General features: G+C 57.1%; 1 protein-coding gene across 1 annotated transcript in view; it reads right to left on the bottom strand.

The window, feature by feature from the left end:
• Nucleotides 1-19,860, bottom strand: part of PPP1R9B (protein phosphatase 1 regulatory subunit 9B) — a 45,931-nt gene that overhangs the window by 13,562 nt on the left and 12,509 nt on the right. Inside the window, exons 2-3 of the mRNA XM_077806468.1 lie at nt 7,206-7,338; nt 3,366-3,486 (exon numbers count right to left, since the gene is read on the bottom strand). Coding sequence (XP_077662594.1) covers nt 3,366-3,486; nt 7,206-7,338 — 254 coding nt within the window. The remainder of the gene's footprint in view (nt 1-3,365; nt 3,487-7,205; nt 7,339-19,860) is intronic.

The raw sequence follows: 19,860 nt of genomic DNA, 5'->3' as shown, positions 1-19,860 counted from the left end.
GCACACCCACAGAAATACACACCCATTTGCAAACACCTCCACTTACAATCGCACAAATACAGACTCAGCAACCTAAACACACACACATATACAAAAAAATATACTCCAAGGCACACGCTGAGGAGCTGTGGGGAAGGGGGGCACATCGGCCATAGTCCTGCCGCTTTTAAGCACCAGGTCAGAGCCCGACTCAGGTTTGGCCCGGGCCAGGCATTGAATCACAGAATCGTAGGCCTGGAAGGAACCTAGAGAGCTCAGCTAGTCCCATTGCCTGCACTCATGGCAGAATAAGTATTATGTAGACCAGGGGTGGGCAAACTACGGCCCATGAGCCGTATCCGGCCTGCCAGCTGTTTTGAGCCGGCCCTCGAGCTCCCGCTGGGGAGCAGGGTCTGGGGCTTGCCCCACTCCGGAGCTCCAGCAGGGGAGCAGCGTTGGGGGCCATTCCACGCGGCTCCCGACAGCAGTGGCATGGCCCCCTCTGGCGCTCCAATGGGAGCTGCAGGGGCGGTGCCTGCGGACGGGGCATCGTGCAGAGCCACCTGGCCGTGCCTCCGCCTAGGAGCTGGAGAAGGGACATACTGCTGCTTCTGGGAGCTGCTTGAGGTACCTGCACCCCGGAGCCTGCACCCCTGAGCCTCTCCCCATGCCCCAACCCCAGCCCTGATCCCCTTCACACCCTCCAAACCCCTCAATCCCAGCCCGAAGCACCCTCCTGAACCCCAAACCCTTCATCCCCGCCCCACCCCAGAGCTTGCACCTCCAGCCAGAGCCTGCACCCCTTCCCGCACCCCAACTCCCTGCCCCAGCCCTGATCCCCCTCCCGCCCTCCAAAGCCCTCGGTCCCAGCCCAGAGCACCCTCCTACACCCCAAATTCCTCATCCCCAGCCCCACCCCAGAGCCCGCACCCCCAACCAGAGCCCTCACCTCCTCCCACACCCCAAACCCGATTTTCTGAGCATTCATGGCCCGGCATACAATTTCTATTCCCAGATGTGGCCCTCAGGCTAAAAGGTTTGCCCACCCCTGATCTAGACCATGACAGAGCCGAGCTGAGTGAGTGGCGTGGTGACCTGGCACTTGAAATGGCAGTCCACAGCTCCTGCCTAAAGGGGTACAAATGTATATTAATACAACTCCCCTGACATACATACACAGAAACACGCAACATAACACGTACAGAGAGCCCCACTGGGGAGCACTGACGTTTGTGTCTCCATTTTAAACGACGTTTCCCCTTTGCTCTGCAGAACCTTCATTGTGAAACTCGCTGTGATTTCCCAATGCCTGCTGGTGTGTTACACAAAGGGACTGATTCTGTCTCTGGGCTAGATCCTTCGTTGTCCCCGTCCCTCGTTCCACCGTGGACCCCAGTGCAAAGCGAGAGCTGGCCTACCTGCAGTCACCCTGGTTCTGCACCAGTTTGGTCAAACTGGTTGTGATTGTGTTTCTGAGTATATGTGTGTGCGGGAGCGAAAGTGGAGGTGTTGGAGCATGAGTGTATCTTTGTGTGTGTGTGTGCGCATGCGGGTGTGTTTGCACTGGGGGTTTGCATGGGTTTCTTAGTGTATTTGAACATGGCTCTATGTGTTTACTTGCAAACGGGGTGAGTGTATATTGTGTGTTCATGTGTTTGTGTGTGTTGTCTACTGGTGTGTGGATGAGTTGCCATCACTTTATACCTGGCCTATATTGGTTTAGCTTTACCGGTGCAAACCGACCCCGTGATAAGTTCAGTTTAAATCCATGTCAGTGTCCCCACACAAAGCAGCACTGAAAATTTTGCGAGGCAACCAGCCTGAGTGTTAAATGCCAGAGATCAGAACATACCCACTTTGCAGGGGTGTCAGTGGCAACCCAAATTGCCAGGGAACGGAAAGTCCAGCTGAGACCCTCCGGCATTTGATTGTTTGGGCTGCACTGAAGCAGGCTAGGAAAAGACTGTCTGATTGCGCTCTCCCTAGAGACCCTTCTGGGAGGGAGTTATGTGAATTGTGAAGCCCTCCAAGTCAGCAACATTGAAATGAATACAGAAATACGTTACAGATGCAAACAACAAACACACAGACACGTTCCCCGCAACTCACCATGAGCACATGGAGAAGACGGTGGGCAGCACACAGTAACACAGAGACCTACAGACTGCAGTGCGGAGTCTTGCAGGAGTTCTCTTTCTGAAAGCCCCACCGCCTGGAGTCAGGTGTTTGTGTTTGAATCTCATTTTTAACAACAACGTGAATTTCTAGCTCCGCTGGTGGCAGAGAAGAGCTTGAAAATGCTACTCTCGCCCCCTAAAGCCTCGAAACAAGGAGGCTAATAAGAAGCCCAAAATAAGAAGATTTTTTATTTTGTAAAAATCTCATGACTTCAAAGCCAATTTCATGCTTTTTGGAGGCCTGATGGTGATTTTGGAATGCTTGGGGGTTGGCAATTCTGCATCCACAACTACACAACCAGCACTCGGGCTTGTCTACCATGCCAATGGTACACAACTCAGACTGCAGGCAGAAGCAGCCTAGGCACAGAGAATAATTAACACAACAGGGCATTGTTAGCAACTCATTTGCAACTCACAAGCTCCACACACACAACCACTGTCACACACACACAGAGTGCTTCATACACAGCAACACAACTAGAACACACAATGCGAAAAGCAGCTTGTGTACACACACACTACAAAGCTAAATAAAGAGCAATGCAAAGCCAAGAGATACAACAATAGCCAGCCCACCCCTTCACACACACACACAAACCACACCAGCAGACTGGTGTGCAATACAGACAAGCTCCCAACCACACTCTTATACACAAAATACACAAAGTACTGTCTGCAGCCAAAATGTCGATAATTCCAAATGGGAGAGCCTGGGACTAGAGTAGCTGGGAGCTCCCCGCACAGCCAGCGCTCCTGCTGGGATCCTTACAGCGCCCCCTACTGGGAGAGGCGGGGACTGGAGTAGTCAGGAGCTCCCCCCATGGCCAGTGCTCCTGCCCTGATCCTTACAGCACCCACTGCTGGGAGAGGTGGGGACCGGGGTAGCCATGGCCAGCGCTCCTGCCCTGATCCTTACAGCGCCCCCTTCTGGGAGTGAAGGGAACAAACAGACTGATAGTAAAGCATGTGTGTTAGAGGGGGCAAGGTCCATGTATTCTGGAGCTGAGCATTACAGGAGGATGCTCAGTTTTGGGATTCAGACTCTCATGAGATCTGGATTCAGCTCCTAGACCCGCCGCCAGCCTCTGTGGGTTTGATGCCAGCATCGCTGGGCGAGGCTCCCCGGTCTATGCTAAGTAGGGGGTCTGGCGAGAAGACTCCAGTGTTCCCTTCTGGCCTGAGAGTCTCTGACTTCACCGGGCTTACCTGCCGTCCCGGTGGGCCGCTCCCCCATCGGTCACCGTCTTGACGAAGATGCCGAGCTTCTCAAGGCCCATGTCCGCTCCGGCACCCATCCCGATAATACTGATTCCCAGCCCCTCGGAGTCTGCGAGAGAGAGAGACCCGTTGTCATCATGGGGTCGCGTGGGCCGCCGCTGGGGGACTCCGAGCCGGGCCAGCGCCCTCCCCTCTGTCCAGTCACCCCAAGAACCACGCCTGGTGAACAAGGGCTGGCGAGCACTGGGGCAGCAGGGACGCACCCGCTGCGGGACGGGCAAATGCCAATGGAAGGGGCCTGGCACAGAGGGCTCCTGCGCTTGCCAGGACAGGCCCCGGGGGCAGGAGGAAAGCGAGGAAGTAGCAGGAGAGAAGAACAGTGTTTATTACAGCGAGAGGCAAGGACAGATGGCAGCTAAATTATGGGAGGCAGCATGCGTGGGAGGGTGAATGACTGTGTGAGAGAAAGGAAACCAAAGGAACGAGTCAATGTGAAGAAGAGCGCCCAGGACGGGCACTGCCAGATCACACCTGACGGCACATCATAGCCCCATAGCCTGGCTTCCCTGCAACATCAGAGTTTGGGGCCAGCTAACCTGAGTTCTCACTTCCTGCCATACCGGCTTCGCACCCAGGCCCAGCAGGGCGGGTTGGCCTAACTCATAGGGCTGAGCTGGGAGACCTGAGTTCTATTCCCCCTGCCCCTTGCCAGGTCTCTCGGCCCACCCTTTGTCTCTGTAGATTGTAGGGGTTTGGAGGCAAGGTCCTTCTCTCACTCTGGATGTACAGCGCCCAGCACAGTGGGGCCCTGGTCTCAGCTGGGGCCTCTGGGGTCTACCGTAAGACACATCACAACATTCGTTTCCGTAGCCCGACGGGATCCAAACACTGGCCCATCCAACCCAGTATCCTGCTTCCATTAGCAACCCACACCTGATGCTTCAGAGCGAGGAGAGACTTCCCGCCCCCTGGGCGTTGCGCCTTGCCATGCTGCGTCCCGCCTTCCTTGCCGGGCAAATCCCCAACCCCCAGGGGATCGGCTTACGTCCAGAAACACATGGCTTAGTGCCCCTGGTGGCACGGATCTTAGCTAATCGACCAGTGCTGCAAACTTTCTCCACCCCTCTGAGCTCCTGCGCTGCAGTGACACAGTGCAGTGACCCTCCAGCCTGGGATGGCAGCATCTCCTCCAGCCTCCTCCAGCCTCACCAGCTGCTTGGTTCCCCCATGCACCCCTTGCTGTGGACTGATCCCCTAGGAGCCTCACCAGCTTCCTTCCCTTAGTCAAGCCCCCTCAAGCTTGTCTTCCTCCTGGGATCTTTCACACGCGAGTCCCACCCCAACCTCGAACCCTCTTCCCTGTCGATCCCTCCCAGGGCGAGCTCAGGGCTGAGAGGGGGAGGCATCGACACACCACACACGGGGGCTTGGCAACGTGCTGTCTCTCTCCCATCTAAAGCACGGCAGCATCCTGTTTGCGTTCGTACCAGCTGCTGTCTGCTGGGCAGACGCCTTCTCTGAGCTACCCTGGCCCCACCCCGGCCTGCTTCTCAGAGCATCCTGCAGGGGCAGAGAGGAGAGCTTTTCACTAGTGCATTCACTTACACTTAGTGAGTGGGTGTGCACAGTATGTGTGTGAACTGGAGGGGGTATGCATGAAGGGTACGTGTGTGAACTGGGTACGTGTGTGAACTGTGCGTGCAGTGGTGTGTGTGTATGAGTGAGTGTGCAGGGTATGTGTGTGAACTGTGTGTGTGTGTGTGTAGGGTACATGTGTGAACTGGGGTGTGTGTGTGCACAGTGGTGTGTGTGTATGAGTGAGTGTGCAGGGTATGTGTGTGAACTGGGGGGGTGTACAGTGAAATGTGTGCATGAGTGGATGTGCACAGTATGTGTGTGAACTGAGGTGAACTGGTGTGTGTATGAGTGAGTGTGCAGGGTATGTGTGTGAACTGGTGTGTGTGCAAGCAGTGGTGTTTGTGTATGAGTGAGTGTGCAGGGTATGTGTGTGAACTGTGTGTGCAGGGTACGTGTGTGAACTGGGGTGTGTGCGTGCAGTGGTGTGTGTGTATGAGTGAGTGTGCAGGGTATGTGTGTGAACTGGAGGGTGTACAGTGAAATGTGTGCATGAGTGGATGTGCACAGTATGTGTGTGAACTGAGGGGTGTGTGTTAACTGGTGTGTGTAAGAGTGAGTCTGCAGGGTATGTGTGTGAACTGGGGTGTGTGCATGCAGTGGTGTTTGTGTATGAGTGAGTGTGCAGGGTATGTGTGTGAACTGTGTGTGTGTTTAGGGTACGTGTGTGAACTAGGGTGTGTGCGTGCAGTGGTGTTTGTGTATGAGTGAGTGTGCAGGGTATGTGTGTGAACTGGGGGTGTACAGTGAAATGTGTGCATGAGTGGATGTGCACAATATGTGTGTGAACTGGGGTGTGTGTGTGTGCAGTGGTGTGTGTGTATGAGTGAGTGTGCAGGGTATGTATGTGAACTGGGGGTGTACAGTGAAATGTGTGCATGAGTGGATGTGCACAGTATGTGTGTGAACTGAGGGGTGTGTGTGAACTGGTGTGTATGAGTGAGTGTGCAGGGTATGTGTGTGAACTGTGTATGTGTAGAGTACGTGTGTGAACTGGGGTGTGTGTGTGTGCAGTAGTGTTTGTGTATGAGTGAGTGTGCAGGGTATGTGTGTGAACTGGGGGGTGTGAATGCATGCAGGTGTGTGTGGAGGGGAACGTGTGCAGATTGGCGTGCAGCCTGCGTGTACGCACACAGGAGGGTGTATGTATTTGTGTGTACAGATGTTTGTGTATGAATGAGTGTGCAAGGAGGTGTGTATGTTTGACTTCTGTGTGTGTGCACGCAGCCACATGCATGCAAGGGTGAGTGTGAACTGGTGTGCAAGAATGTGTGCGTGTCCACATGTGTGTGAATTAGTGTGCCGGGGTCTGTGTGTGTTTGAGAGAGGAATGAGTGTGCACGAGGCTGGGACAGAGGCTGTGTCTGAGTCACTGAATGCTTTGAGTGCATGGAGGGAACGAGTGTGTGAGATGAACACGTGAGAACTGCGAACGAGTGAGTAGCTTTGTGTGAGTGGGAGGGATGAGGGGGTGTGGATGAGGGGGTGAGTGCAGGGAGGCTGGGTGTGCACATGTGCACGAGGGGATGTGTGCCAGAGTGTGTATGTTGGATGAGTGTGTGAGGTGGTGTGTGCAACTGTGCTGGGGATGAATCAGTGAGTAGGTGGATGGGTGTGTGTGCAAGTGTGTGTATGAGTGTGCGAGTGCATGGGGGAGCGTGTATATGAGTGGGCAAGTGGATGTGGATGAGCATGTGGGGGATGCGTGTGTGAGGGGTGAATGTGCGAGTGTGGGGGGGATGAGCGTGCGAGTGTGTGGGGGTGTGAGTGTAGGGGGATGAGCGTGCGGGTGTGCGTGGGATGAGTGTGCAAGCGTACGGGAAGCAGAGGCCCAGCTGTGCCCCAGGTCAGATGGAGCAGCGTGAGGCTCACGCCCAGGCCCTTTCAATGCGGCTCTGGCTGCGCAAAGCGGCCTGTCCCGGGTCAGAAACGGCCCTGAGACTCGCAGGGCCCCCCGGCCGGTGGAAGGGCTCCCCACCTACCCGCTCCCCCCGCCCGGCACTGTGGCTATTTTCTGCACCCACGGGACGCCAGGCAGGTGTGAGAACAGCTGGCTCCAAGCCCCCCTCAACCATTCCCCCCATCCTAGCCCCGAGCCCAGGGTTGGGGTCACTGAGTATCCGGCCCTTAGCCTCCCCAGTGCCAGCAGGGAGAGCCCCCCGCCCAGGCAGTGCCAGCCTCTCCCTTCCTCACCTTTCTCCAGCTCCACCGGGAAGAGGTCTAGCCTCTCCACCCGCTTCTCCAGCTCGTACTCAGCCGAGGCAGCCATGGGGTCCACATCCTCGTTCCGGCGGTCGTAGTCCTCATTGGAGTAGGTGCTGAATACCTGCATGGAGCCGGGGGGTGGGGGTGGGCGTTAGGGGTGCCTCCGGCGAGGGGGGAGCCGGGGAGGAGAAGACACCCGGCACCCCACTGGCAGGCGAAGGGATGGCTCTTTCTTCCCATACATCCCTACAGCAGCTAAGCCTGTGGCCCCAATCCTGAAGCTGGGGTGTCCCGTGGCCTCAGGGCCTCATAGCCCCACAGAGGTGAAGGGCTCCCCCCAATTACAAGGACCGAAGTGTCACCGTGGCAACCTAGCGGGAGCCTGGGCCTTGGGTTTAAGTCATTGGCTGTGGGGTTAGCTCCCGAATCCCTGTGTGGCCTCAGGCTGATCCCCCCATTGCTCAGACGGGGTTCTGTGAGGATAAAGCCCCCACCTCCAACGAGTGTTTATATTACCAGAGCACCTACGGGGCCCAGCTGAGATCCAGGCCCCGTAGTCTCTGCCGCCAGGAGCTTACAATCTAACGGGACAAGGGCGACAAAGGGTGGGAGGGGGAACGGTGCCACCGCGAGATGGCCTGGGTCCTCAAATGAATTCAGGCTCCTAATGCCCATTGACACCCTGGAAATCAAGGCGCCTGGATCCATTGGAGGACCTGGGCTGAAGTGACTTGCCCAAGGGCAGAGCCTGGAATAGAACCCAGGTGTCCTGGTTCCTCCCCATGACGCCGGGGCTCCCAGAATGCGGCGGACTCAAAGCCCCCAGGGCTTAGCTGGATTCACAGCGACCAATCTCCCCGCTGCGAGCTGCCCTTCCAGTGCTCCGAGGCTCCGGTTACCAAGAACCCGTGTAATCATGAATAAATTACAAGGCATTCTCCTCCCGGAAAGCCACCAGACCCACGTCTGTAATTACAATGGGAATGGGATCACCCGGCGGTACCGGAAATTCTCCTCCTGCTGGGTCCCTGGGGGCACATGGCTGCCCCCCCCCGGGCACCGTGAGCCTGCCAGCCCCATGCCACCCAGGGGCGGGGGCAATGGTGCGTATGAATGAGCCTGCAGGGCACCTGTGTGCCCGCGGTGTGCGACAGGCCAGGGCAGCGGCTGATTGGCTGTTCAGGGGGCAGCTGGGTGTTTTAGGCAATGCCAGCAGGTGGATCAGGTTGCAATGTGGGGTTGCGCAGAGATGCCGTATCCCCCTCGCCTTTTGCTTGCAGGCCTCGCTTGCACCATGCAAGGGCCCTGGCTCCTTCACCCACAGCAGGGGCCTCGCTTGGCGTCCATCCCAGCGGGCTTTGGGTCCCCCAAGTAGGGGAGCAAACAGCTGAGGGGAGACCAGGGAGGGCCCCTGGATCCCCTCACCCCCTTTAGCACAGACACCCTTGAGCTCCAGCAGCCCACTGGACTGAGCAGGTAGAAATCAAGCCTCCACCCACCTGTCCAGGCAAGTCTACCGATGTCAGGGGTTCCAAGCACCTGGTTGGAGGTCAGGGGACACGTGCTGCGTCCCTCCATTAAGGACCGAGGGGCTAAATCCACCCCCAGCACGCCCGCAATCTTTCGTCTCCACGGCACCCGGATCTAGAGGGGAACCATCATATAGGGCAGGTGGGAATCCCGCCTGCAAGTCCCACCCCAGCTTGCCCACATGGGCCCTGATCCCGTTCCGTGGCGAAGCCCTGGAGTAGGGGGTTTGGATGGAACGGCTCCGAAGCAAACGTTTCTTATCTCCTACTCCAGGCTCTGAGTAACTCCCAGCCCCCACCCCCTCCACTGGCACCGCTCGGGACTAACAAGGCCTGAAAGATTTCCATTAGCTGCCTTGGCATTGCCTCTGCCATTCTCCTGCCAGCTTCAAGTCCACTCCCAGATGCCAGCAGCACCCACGGCCGTGCCGGCCCTCGCTGACTCTAGCAACGGTGCCAGCTTGGAAGGCAGAGGCCCTTTTGCAAGCGTCACCTCAGTAAGTGGCCGATGAACTAAAAAAAATATTACTTAACTTACAGTAGCACCTAGAGACCCTGACAGAGACCAGATCCCCACCGTGCTAGGAGCCATACACACGCGCACAGAGATCAGATCCCCACCGCGCTAGGAGCTGTACACACGCATACAGAGATCAGATCCCCACCGCGCTAGGAGCCGTACGCGCACAGAGATCGGATCCCCACCGCGCTCGGAGCCGTACACACGCATACAGAGATCAGATCCCCACCGCGCTCGGAGCCGTACGCACACAGAGATCAGATCCCCACCGCGCTAGGAGCCGTACGCGCACAGAGATCAGATCCCCACCGCGCTCGGAGCTGTACGCGCACAGAGATCAGATCCCCACCGCGCTAGGAGCTGTACACACGCATACAGAGATCGGATCCCCACCGCGCTAGGAGCCGTACGCGCACAGAGATCAGATCCCCACCACGCTAGGAGCCGTACGCGCACAGAGATCAGATCCCCACCACGCTAGGACCCGTACGCGCACAGAGATCAGATCCCCACCGCGCTAGGAGCCGTACACGCGCACAGAGATCACATCCCCACCGCGCTAGGAGCCGTACGCGCAGAGAGATCAGATCCCCACCACGCTAGGAGCCGTACGCGCACAGAGATCAGATCCCCACCGTGCTAGGAGCCGTACGCGCAGAGAGATCAGATCCCCACCACGCTAGGAGCCATACGCGCACAGAGATCAGATCCCCACCACGCTAGGAGCCGTACGCGCACAGAGATCAGATCCCCACCACGCTAGGAGCCGTACGCGCACAGAGATCAGATCCCCACCGCGCTAGGAGCCGTACGCGCACAGAGATCAGATCCCCACCGCGCTAGGAGCTGTACACACGCACAGAGATCAGATCCCCACCGCGCTAGGAGCCGTACGCGCAGAGAGATCAGATCCCCACCGCGCTAGGAGCCGTACGCGCACAGAGATCAGATCCCCACTGCGCTAGGAGCCGTACGCGCACAGAGATCAGATCCCCACCGCGCTAGGAGCCGTACACGCACAGAGATCAGATCCCCACCGCGCTAGGAGCCGTACACGCACAGAGATCAGATCCCCACCGCGCTAGGAGCCGTACGCGCACAGAGATCGGATCTCCACCGCGCTAGGAGCCGTACACGCACAGAGATCAGATCCCCACCGCGCTAGGAGCCGTACACGCACAGAGATCAGATCCCCACCGCGCTAGGAGCCGTACGCGCACAGAGATCAGATCCCCACCGCGCTAGGAGCTGTTAACGCCCAGAGATCAGATCCCCACCGCGCTAGGAGCCGTACACGCGCACAGAGATCGGATCCCCACCGCGCTAGGAGCCGTACGCGCACAGAGATCAGATCCCCACCGCGCTAGGAGCCGTACACGCCCAGAGATCAGATCCCCACCGCGCTAGGAGCTGTACACGCGCACAGAGATCACATCCCCACCGCGCTAGGAGCCGTACGCGCAGAGAGATCAGATCCCCACCACGCTAGGAGCCGTACGCGCACAGAGATCAGATCCCCACCGTGCTAGGAGCCGTACGCGCAGAGAGATCAGATCCCCACCACGCTAGGAGCCGTACGCGCACAGAGATCAGATCCCCACCACGCTAGGAGCCGTACGCGCACAGAGATCAGATCCCCACCACGCTAGGACCCGTACGCGCACAGAGATCAGATCCCCACCGCGCTAGGAGCCGTACACGCGCACAGAGATCACATCCCCACCGCGCTAGGAGCCGTACGCGCAGAGAGATCAGATCCCCACCACGCTAGGAGCCGTACGCGCACAGAGATCAGATCCCCACCGTGCTAGGAGCCGTACGCGCAGAGAGATCAGATCCCCACCACGCTAGGAGCCGTACGCGCACAGAGATCAGATCCCCACCACGCTAGGAGCCGTACGCGCACAGAGATCAGATCCCCACCACGCTAGGAGCCGTACGCGCACAGAGATCAGATCCCCACCGCGCTAGGAGCCGTACGTGCACAGAGATCAGATCCCCACCGCGCTAGGAGCTGTACACACGCACAGAGATCAGATCCCCACCGCGCTAGGAGCCGTACGCGCAGAGAGATCAGATCCCCACCGCGCTAGGAGCCGTACGCGCACAGAGATCAGATCCCCACTGCGCTAGGAGCCGTACGCGCACAGAGATCAGATCCCCACCGCGCTAGGAGCCGTACACGCACAGAGATCAGATCCCCACCGCGCTAGGAGCCGTACACGCACAGAGATCAGATCCCCACCGCGCTAGGAGCCGTACGCGCACAGAGATCGGATCTCCACCGCGCTAGGAGCCGTACACGCACAGAGATCAGATCCCCACCGCGCTAGGAGCCGTACACGCACAGAGATCAGATCCCCACCGCGCTAGGAGCCGTACGCGCACAGAGATCAGATCCCCACCGCGCTAGGAGCTGTTAACGCCCAGAGATCAGATCCCCACCGCGCTAGGAGCCGTACACGCGCACAGAGATCGGATCCCCACCGCGCTAGGAGCCGTACGCGCACAGAGATCAGATCCCCACCGCGCTAGGAGCCGTACGCGCACAGATTTCAGATCCCCACCGCGCTAGGAGCCGTACGCGCACAGAGATCGGATCCCCACCGCGCTAGGAGCCGTACACACACAGAGATCAGATCCCCACCGCGCTAGGAGCTGTACACGCACAGAGATCAGATCCCCACCACGCTAGGAGCCCTACACGCACAGAGATCAGATCCCCACCGCGCTAGGAGCCGTACGCGCACAGATTTCAGATCCCCACCACGCTAGGAGCCGTACGCGCACAGAGATCAGATCCCCACCGCGCTAGGAGCCGCACGCGCACAGAGATCAGATCCCCACCGCGCTAGGGGCCGTACGCGCACAGAGATCAGATCCCCACCGCGCTAGGAGCCGTACGCGCACAGAGATCAGATCCCCACCGCGCTAGGAGCCGTACGCGCACAGAGATCGGATCCCCACCGCGCTAGGAGCCGTACACACACAGAGATCAGATCCCCACCGCGCTAGGAGCTGTACACGCACAGAGATCAGATCCCCACCACGCTAGGAGCCCTACACGCACAGAGATCAGATCCCCACCGCGCTAGGAGCCGTACGCGCAGAGAGATCAGATCCCCACCGCGCTAGGAGCTGTACACACGCACAGAGATCAGATCCCCACCGCGCTAGGAGCCGTACACGCGCACAGAGATCGGATCCCCACCGCGCTAGGAGCCGTACACACGCACAGAGATCAGATCCCCACCGCGCTAGGAGCCGTACGCGCACAGAGATCAGATCCCCACCGCGCTAGGAGCCGTACGCGCACAGAGCTCAGATCCCCACCGCGCTAGGAGCCGTACGCGCACAGAGATCAGATCCCCACCGCGCTAGGAGCCGTACACGCGCACAGTGATCAGATCCCCACTGCGCTAGGAGCCGTACGCGCACAGAGATCAGATCCCCACCGCGCTCGGAGCCGTACGCGCACAGAGATCAGATCCCCACCGCGCTGGGAGCCGTACACACGCGCAGAGAGATCAGATCCCCACCGCGCTAGGAGCCGTACACACGCGCAGAGAGATCAGATCCCCACCACGCTAGGAGCCGTACGCGCACAGAGATCAGATCCCCACCGCGCTCGGAGCCGTACACACACACAGAGATCAGATCCCCACCGCGCTAGGAGCTGTACGTGCACAGAGATCAGATCCCCACCGCGCTGGGAGCCGTACACACGCGCAGAGAGATCAGATCCCCACCGCGCTAGGAGCCGTACGCGCACAGTGATCAGATCCCCACCGCGCTAGGAGCTGTACGCGCACAGAGATCAGATCCCCACCGCGCTAGGAGCCGTACGCGCACAGAGATCAGATCCCCACTGCGCTAGGAGCTGTACACGCACAGAGATCAGATCCCCACCGAGTGGCTAACCCAGGTTGCCCTGTCTACACTGCTCTTTTAACCCAAGTTAGTGAACCCGAGTTCTGAACCCAACTTGGCTTTGCAGTGCAGTATCCTCCGAGTAAAAGGCTGCCCAGGAGGATTGCTGACACTCTAAACGGACAGGACAGAGGGGAAGCGATTTCTCCAAAGCGGCTGACCTGGTCAGCGATCGAGGTGGGACTAGAACCCAGCGCTAGGCCAGGACCCTGCCAGGTGTCACACCCCGATTCCTTTGGGTGAGGCAGTCTCTGTCCATGTGTCTCCTGATGCAGCCTGGCTAGGTGGGGGCTGGAAATTTCAGGAAAATCTGGAAGATTCCGGCAGAGCTTTCCTGACAAGTGTCCTCCACACTCATGGTGCCAAAGGTACCTAGAACTTTGTCCATGCCAGCCTGAGCTAAAAGGCTCCTAAGGGACACCCAGCATAGGGTACCCATGCCAGGGCTCTCTCTGAGATTAGGGTGCCAGGGAGCACCCACCCAATGGGTCAGTTTCAAGGGGCTATCCCTGGATTACTACAAACCCCAGCATGTTTGGCTTGGGGTCTTCCCCCCCCCCGCCCCCGGCAAGCTGACTGGCTGTCAGCCAGGGCACCCAGAGGAGGTCCGTGCCCAGGAATGTGCGTGGATGGGCAGCGTGGGAGCAGGCAGGGGCCGTGGAGGAGCCAAGCTGGAACGGAGTCAAGCGGAAAATGCTGATAGGGCGGAATCGCCAAGGGCGGGAGGAAGGGATGGAGGAGATGGAAATGGGACCCTCTCTTGAAGTTAGATCGGGGGGGGTCTTGGAGATGTCAGGTTATGAAGTGGATCCCTCATCCTGGAGGGGACCCCACGCAGCCTGAGCGGAGCTAGAAGAATGGCGGGGGACCCACCGAGAACGCATGTCATCCGCAGGCTTTGCAGGTGACATGCGTGCTGGGGAGGCTCAGATGGTGGCAGGCGGACGGCCGTGCTGCCAGATTAATTAGCACCGTCCCGGGCTTCCGGGGGAAAAGTTTTCACGCTTCGTTTCTCCTGCGACAGCCTGCAGGGCTAGATTACAGGCTGGAGTGAGCGTGAGAGACGAGAGGGGTGGGGAGAGCATGACGCCCACCACTGCGATACCCAGCGCGCCTGGGATCTGCAGGCTCCTGGAGGGGCTGGGGGAGCCGGGAGCCGCACAGGGCCGGCGGGGCAGGGGGAAGCTGTGATGCATGGGGATAGACAGAGAGATGTGTACACTTGGGATTAGATAGCTAGACAGCTAAAAAGCTGAGGCAGGCAGATCCACGGCCTGGTATTCACTCATCTAGAAAGCTCTCTTTCCAATCCCAACGCATGGCCTCTTCTCCTGCCATGGGGATTTCCTGCTCTCAGCCTGGTACCCGGCAGCTTCCTCTTCCCCCATAGCCGACCGGGCATGGCCGTGGCAGGGCACCTCCGGCAGGAGGACAACCCTGTCCCCCAGGGGTTCTGCTCCTCTCTGGAGAGAAGAAGGCCTGGCCATTCCCCATGGAGGAGGACATTTTAGCCTTATAATTAAAAGCCAGGAAGTAGGTCAGGGGGTCCTTGGCAGGGAGTCGGAGGGTTTTTCAGAAGCTGCAGGTTCGTACCCAGCCTGGCTCACTAGTGACTAGAAGTCGTGACCATCTGGAGGCTGATATGACACCAGTTAGCGTCGGAGCCTAGTCCTGAGTGGGGGAGGAGTCTGCAGCTCCAGGAAGAGGGAGCGCTGGGGAACGGCGCCATGCGGGTTTTAAGGATGCAGGGTCAGACGCTGCTGTTACGTCTCACGGGTCAGCGGAGCCCAGCCCATAACCAGCCCCAGACAAGCAGCATATGCAGCCAGGTCCAAAGTCAATAGGAGACTTTCTGGTACCAGCAAGGAATCAACAACTTCCGCAGCTGTCTCCTGCCCACAAACTGACCCCCTCCCCGTGCCCCAGTTAGCTAATGAACCAGAGCGACACAACACGGGCCCTGACCCGCGTCCTAGGGCAGCCGTGGGGCTAAACTCTTGCTCTGTGTTACTCTCCCAAGTAACCCAGACAGAGCAGAACCTCAGACGCCCTGATGATTGCAGGAGGCCTGCCACCAGCCAAGGCCCCCGCTCCCGCGATGGGAAGATCCCTGTGCACTGCAGACCCTCCCTGTCCTGAGGATGTGAGAATCCAAGCGAGCTGTACCAGAAGCCCAGCCCACACACAAGCTGCCAAGCGCTCCCAGCTCGGGAGTTAACGGCTCTCTGAGTGCTCCTGGCGCAGCACACACAGGGGAGTCGTGCCTGGCAGCCATCTGAGGAAAGCACACGCATTCAGGCCAGGATTTCCCCGTGCGTGTGTCCAGCAGGGAGAGCAGACCAGGGTCAGAAAAGCAGACATTTCTACTAGGCTGTCTATCCCCTGGGAAGAACCGGAACTGGATCTTTGTGCCCGCCCGGAATGGACTCTGGGTGCAGCCCCCCCCCCCCAAAGAAGAGCTCTAGGAACGGAGTCTATCTCAGGCATGAATCTTCATCGGTGGGCCTGTGCACATGTGTGTGTAGGCATGTGCACGTACCTAAATGTGTGTGTGTGCATAGAATCAGAGACATGTCGGACTGGAAGGGACCTCCAGAGGCCATCTAGTCCAGCCCTATCCACTGAGGCAGGGCTAAGTATTAACTAGCCCATCCCTCACAGGGGTTTGTCTGACTTGCTCTTAAAAACCCCCAATGATGGAGATTCCACAGCCTCCCGAGGCAATTTATTCCAGTGCTTAACTACCCCGACAGGAAGTTTTTCCTAATGTCGAACCTAAATCTCCCTTGCTGCAATTTAAGCCCTTTGCCTCTTGTCCTACCCTCAGTGGTTGAGCAGAACAATTGATCAATCTCCTCTTTATAACAATCTTTTGCATACTTGAAAATCACTGTCACATCCCCCCCTCAGTCTTCTCTTTTCCAGGGCACACAATTTGCTTTCTAGTAAGTCGTATTTTCTAGGCCTTGAACCATATGTGTTGCTCTCCTCTGGACTTTCTCCAGTTTGTCCCCCTCTTTCCCGAAGTGGGGCGCTCAGACCTGGATACAACGACCCCAGCTGAGGCCTTATCGGTGCTGAGTAGAATGGAAGAATTACTGCTCGTGTCTCGCTTACGACGCTCCTGCTAATATATCCCAGGATGGTGTTTGCTTTTATGGAAACGGTATTATACTATTGACTCACATTTCATTTGTGGTCCACTATAACCCCTCATCCTTTCCTGCAGTGCTCCTTCCTAGGCAGTCACTTCCCATTTGGTATCTGTGCCACTGATCATTCCTGCAGGACTTTGCATTTCTCCTTATTGAATTGCATCCTGTTTATTTCAGACCATTTCTCCAGTTTCTCCAGCTCATTTTGATTTCTAATCCTGTCCTCCAAAGCGCTTGCATCCCCTCCCAGCTTGGTATCGTCCGCAAACTTTATGTGTGTGCTCTCTATGCCAGGATTCAAATCATTTATGAAGCTATTGAACACAACCAGACTCAGGACAGACCCCTGCGGGACCCCCCGGCTCGATACACCCCTCCAGCTTGACTGTGAACCAAAGATAACTACTCTCCCAGCCAGTACGATTTTCCAACCAGTTGTGCTTGCACCTTATTGTAGGTTCATATATTCCCCTAGTTTGCTTCTGAGATGGTCATGTGAGACAGTCTCAAACGATATTGTGTGTGTGTGCAAGCGTGTGTGTATTTGTGCACGTGTGGGTGGGTGTACACACAGATGAGCAAGCACACGTACACAAGTATGCGTACACTTGTGCACACAGAATCATAAAAAGAAAAGGAGGACTTGTGGCACCTTAGAGACTAACCAATTTATCTGAGCATGAGCTTTCGTGAGCTAGAGCTCACTTCATCGGACAGAATATCAGGATTGGAAGGGACCTCAGGAGGTCATCTAGGCCAACCCCCCTTGCTCAAAGCAGGACCAATCCCCAGTTTTTACCCCAGATCCCTAAATGGCCCCCTCAAGGATTGAACTCACAACCCTGGGTTTAGCAGGCCGATGCTCAAACCACTGAGCTATCCCTCCCCCCATATAGAAACGTGTGGGCACATGCATGAGCACGTACGCTCATGTGCACAAACACACGCTCATGCCTGTACACACGTGTTTGCGTGTGCCTGGGCACACGCGCACACGTGTCTGCTGGTACCTAGTGCAACATCCAGGCGGCGAGCCCAGCTCCCTGCTGCCTGTGGTTAAACAGACGCAGCAGAGCCTCAGAACCTCCGTTTGTTCCCTTCCCTCGCTGCATTCAGAGACCCAGCTCTGCAGCTGCGGATTCCAACCGGTAAGTCCATAGAGAGCAACCCCCTGACATCCGCTCCGGGGAGAGAGCGCTCGGATTCCCTTCTCCGCCAGGACCCGGAGAAGCTCCACGCTCAGAGCACAGAGAGATCTTTATCCGCAGGGCTTTGGCAGGCAAAGGCCTCGGTCTGACTGTGCAATGGGTGCGGGCGGCTGCAGGAGGTGCGGGATGGGGAAGGCGGCACAGATGGGGTGAGTAGGTCTCCTGGCCGATGGCCAGGGAGTATCTGCACAGTGCTGCTGACAGGGGAAAGAAAGTTTCTTTGCAGAAGAACACCTGGGACTAGGGACCGGAGTTCAAGCACTGTGAGTGATGATTAGGGCCCTACCAAATTCACTGTCCATGTTGGTCAATTTCACGGTCATGGAATTTTAAAAATTGTCAATTTCGTTATTTCAGATACTTCAATATGCAATTTCACCGTGTTGTAACTGTGGGGTTTCCCGACCCACAAGGAGGTTGGGGGGGAAGGGGCACAAAATTATTGTAGGGAGGTTGCGGTGTTGCCACTCTTACTTCCTTCAGAGTTGGGCAGCTGGAAAGTGACAGCTGCTGGTCGGGAGCCCAGCTCTGAAGGCAGCACCATTGCCAGCAGCATGGTATGGTATCGCCACCCTTACTTCTGCACTGCTGCTGGCAGGGCACTGCCTTCAGAGCTGGGTGCCTGGCCAACAGCCGCCGCTCGCTAGCCACCCAAATCTGAAGGCAACACAGAAGTAAGGGTACCACAACCCCCCTACAGTAACCTTGCGAGCCCCCTCCGCCTTTCTTTTGGGTTGGATCCCCCAGTTTGAGAAACGCTGGTCTCCCCTGTGAAATCTCCACAGTATAAGGTACAAGCACACAATAGACCAGATTTCACAGAAGGAGACCGGATTTCACAGCCCGTGACGCATTTTTCATGTCCGTGAATTTGGTAGGGCCCTAGTGATGAAGTTCTCTGCATGCTGGCCAGGGCCATGATACCTTGCAGGGCCTAGGGCTACAATGCTCTGTGCAAAATCCAAGACCCATAATCCATATCTGGTGGCTTCTCTTGGAAGAAATCCAGGGGTCCCCCGCTGCCCTCTCCTCTGCCCAAACAGCTCGGCCAACTGCTCCCTACTTGTCCTTCCTCCACTCTTGGCCCTATTAGTCCCCTATGCCTGGGACCTCCTTCCAGGACACAGTCATAGCCATGCCGCCCTCCCCTGAAAACCCACTGCAGGGCTGGACTGCCCAGGCACTAGATCACATGGAATTGTTCTGTTTGTACAGTGCCTGGCGCAGCAAGGTCCTGGGCCATGACTGGGGCTCCGAGTCGCTACAGTGATACAAACCATAAATACTCATCATGATGCCAACCTCCAGGCACGCATTCTCCACTCAGAGCGCTCAACTCTCTGCAGCAGGGACGCGACGACCATGAGCCTAGCGCCCTCAAGGAGTTGTATGTATTCTGTGCTGCCAGGTCCAAGCATTTAAAAATCACGAGTCAGGCCCCTGCCCCAAAAAATCAGGAGATTAAAAAAAATATCTCATGTTTTTAAGCCAAATATGATGCATTTTAAGTTCCTTTTGTTCCCCTTCTGCTTTTCAGGCCTTTAGGGCTCACATTTTCAAGCTCTCTCAGCAACCACCAAGGTCCCATCTTGGCTGACACCGCGGGTACCAAAGCAGGGCTAAAAGCCAGAGCTGCTGCAGCTTGACCTACAGTCTAGCATCCCCTAGCTTGGGCTGTAACAGACTCCGCTTCTCTGCAGATCAGGCACGGGGTGGGGGTAGAGGGGAACCAGGAACACACACTGACCCATAGTCACGCTACACGAACAGTCAATTCGCAGCAAGCTGGCACGTGAATCTACCTTGAACTAGCCTACCAGATTGACTGACTGTGTAAATCCATCTGATGCGCTTTTATAGCTTGTTAATGTGCTTTGATTAGTCCCATTTCAAAAAGGACAAGATCAAAGTGCATTAACGACTGTTAATGGACGTCAGGAGGGTCCACATGGACAGTTAGACCATGGCAGGGGAGTGCGGGGTAAATTTACACCCCAGTTTGCTGCAAACTAATTATGTGGCCTTGTCCACACTTAAAATTTGGAGCAAGTTAGCTCAGCGTGAAAAATTCACACCTGGAGGCGTTATCGCTAAGATGAGCTAAAAGGTGTAGATGCGGCTAGGTTGATGGAAGAATTCGTCCGTCACCCTAGCTACCATGGCTTGGGGCAGTGGGTTACCCACATTAATGTAAACACCACGTAAATCACATGAGTCCAGGAGCTGGGGAATTACAAACACGCAGCTCCCTCCCCCAGATCACGAGACTCAGGATCAAATCGCAAGCACGAGCAGCTCCAT

Source organism: Eretmochelys imbricata, chromosome 27 (assembly GCF_965152235.1).
Source record: "Eretmochelys imbricata isolate rEreImb1 chromosome 27, rEreImb1.hap1, whole genome shotgun sequence".
Lineage (NCBI taxonomy): Eukaryota > Metazoa > Chordata > Testudines > Cheloniidae > Eretmochelys > Eretmochelys imbricata.
Note: the sequence above shows the minus strand (reverse complement) of the source record. Positions and strands in the feature narration are given on the sequence as shown.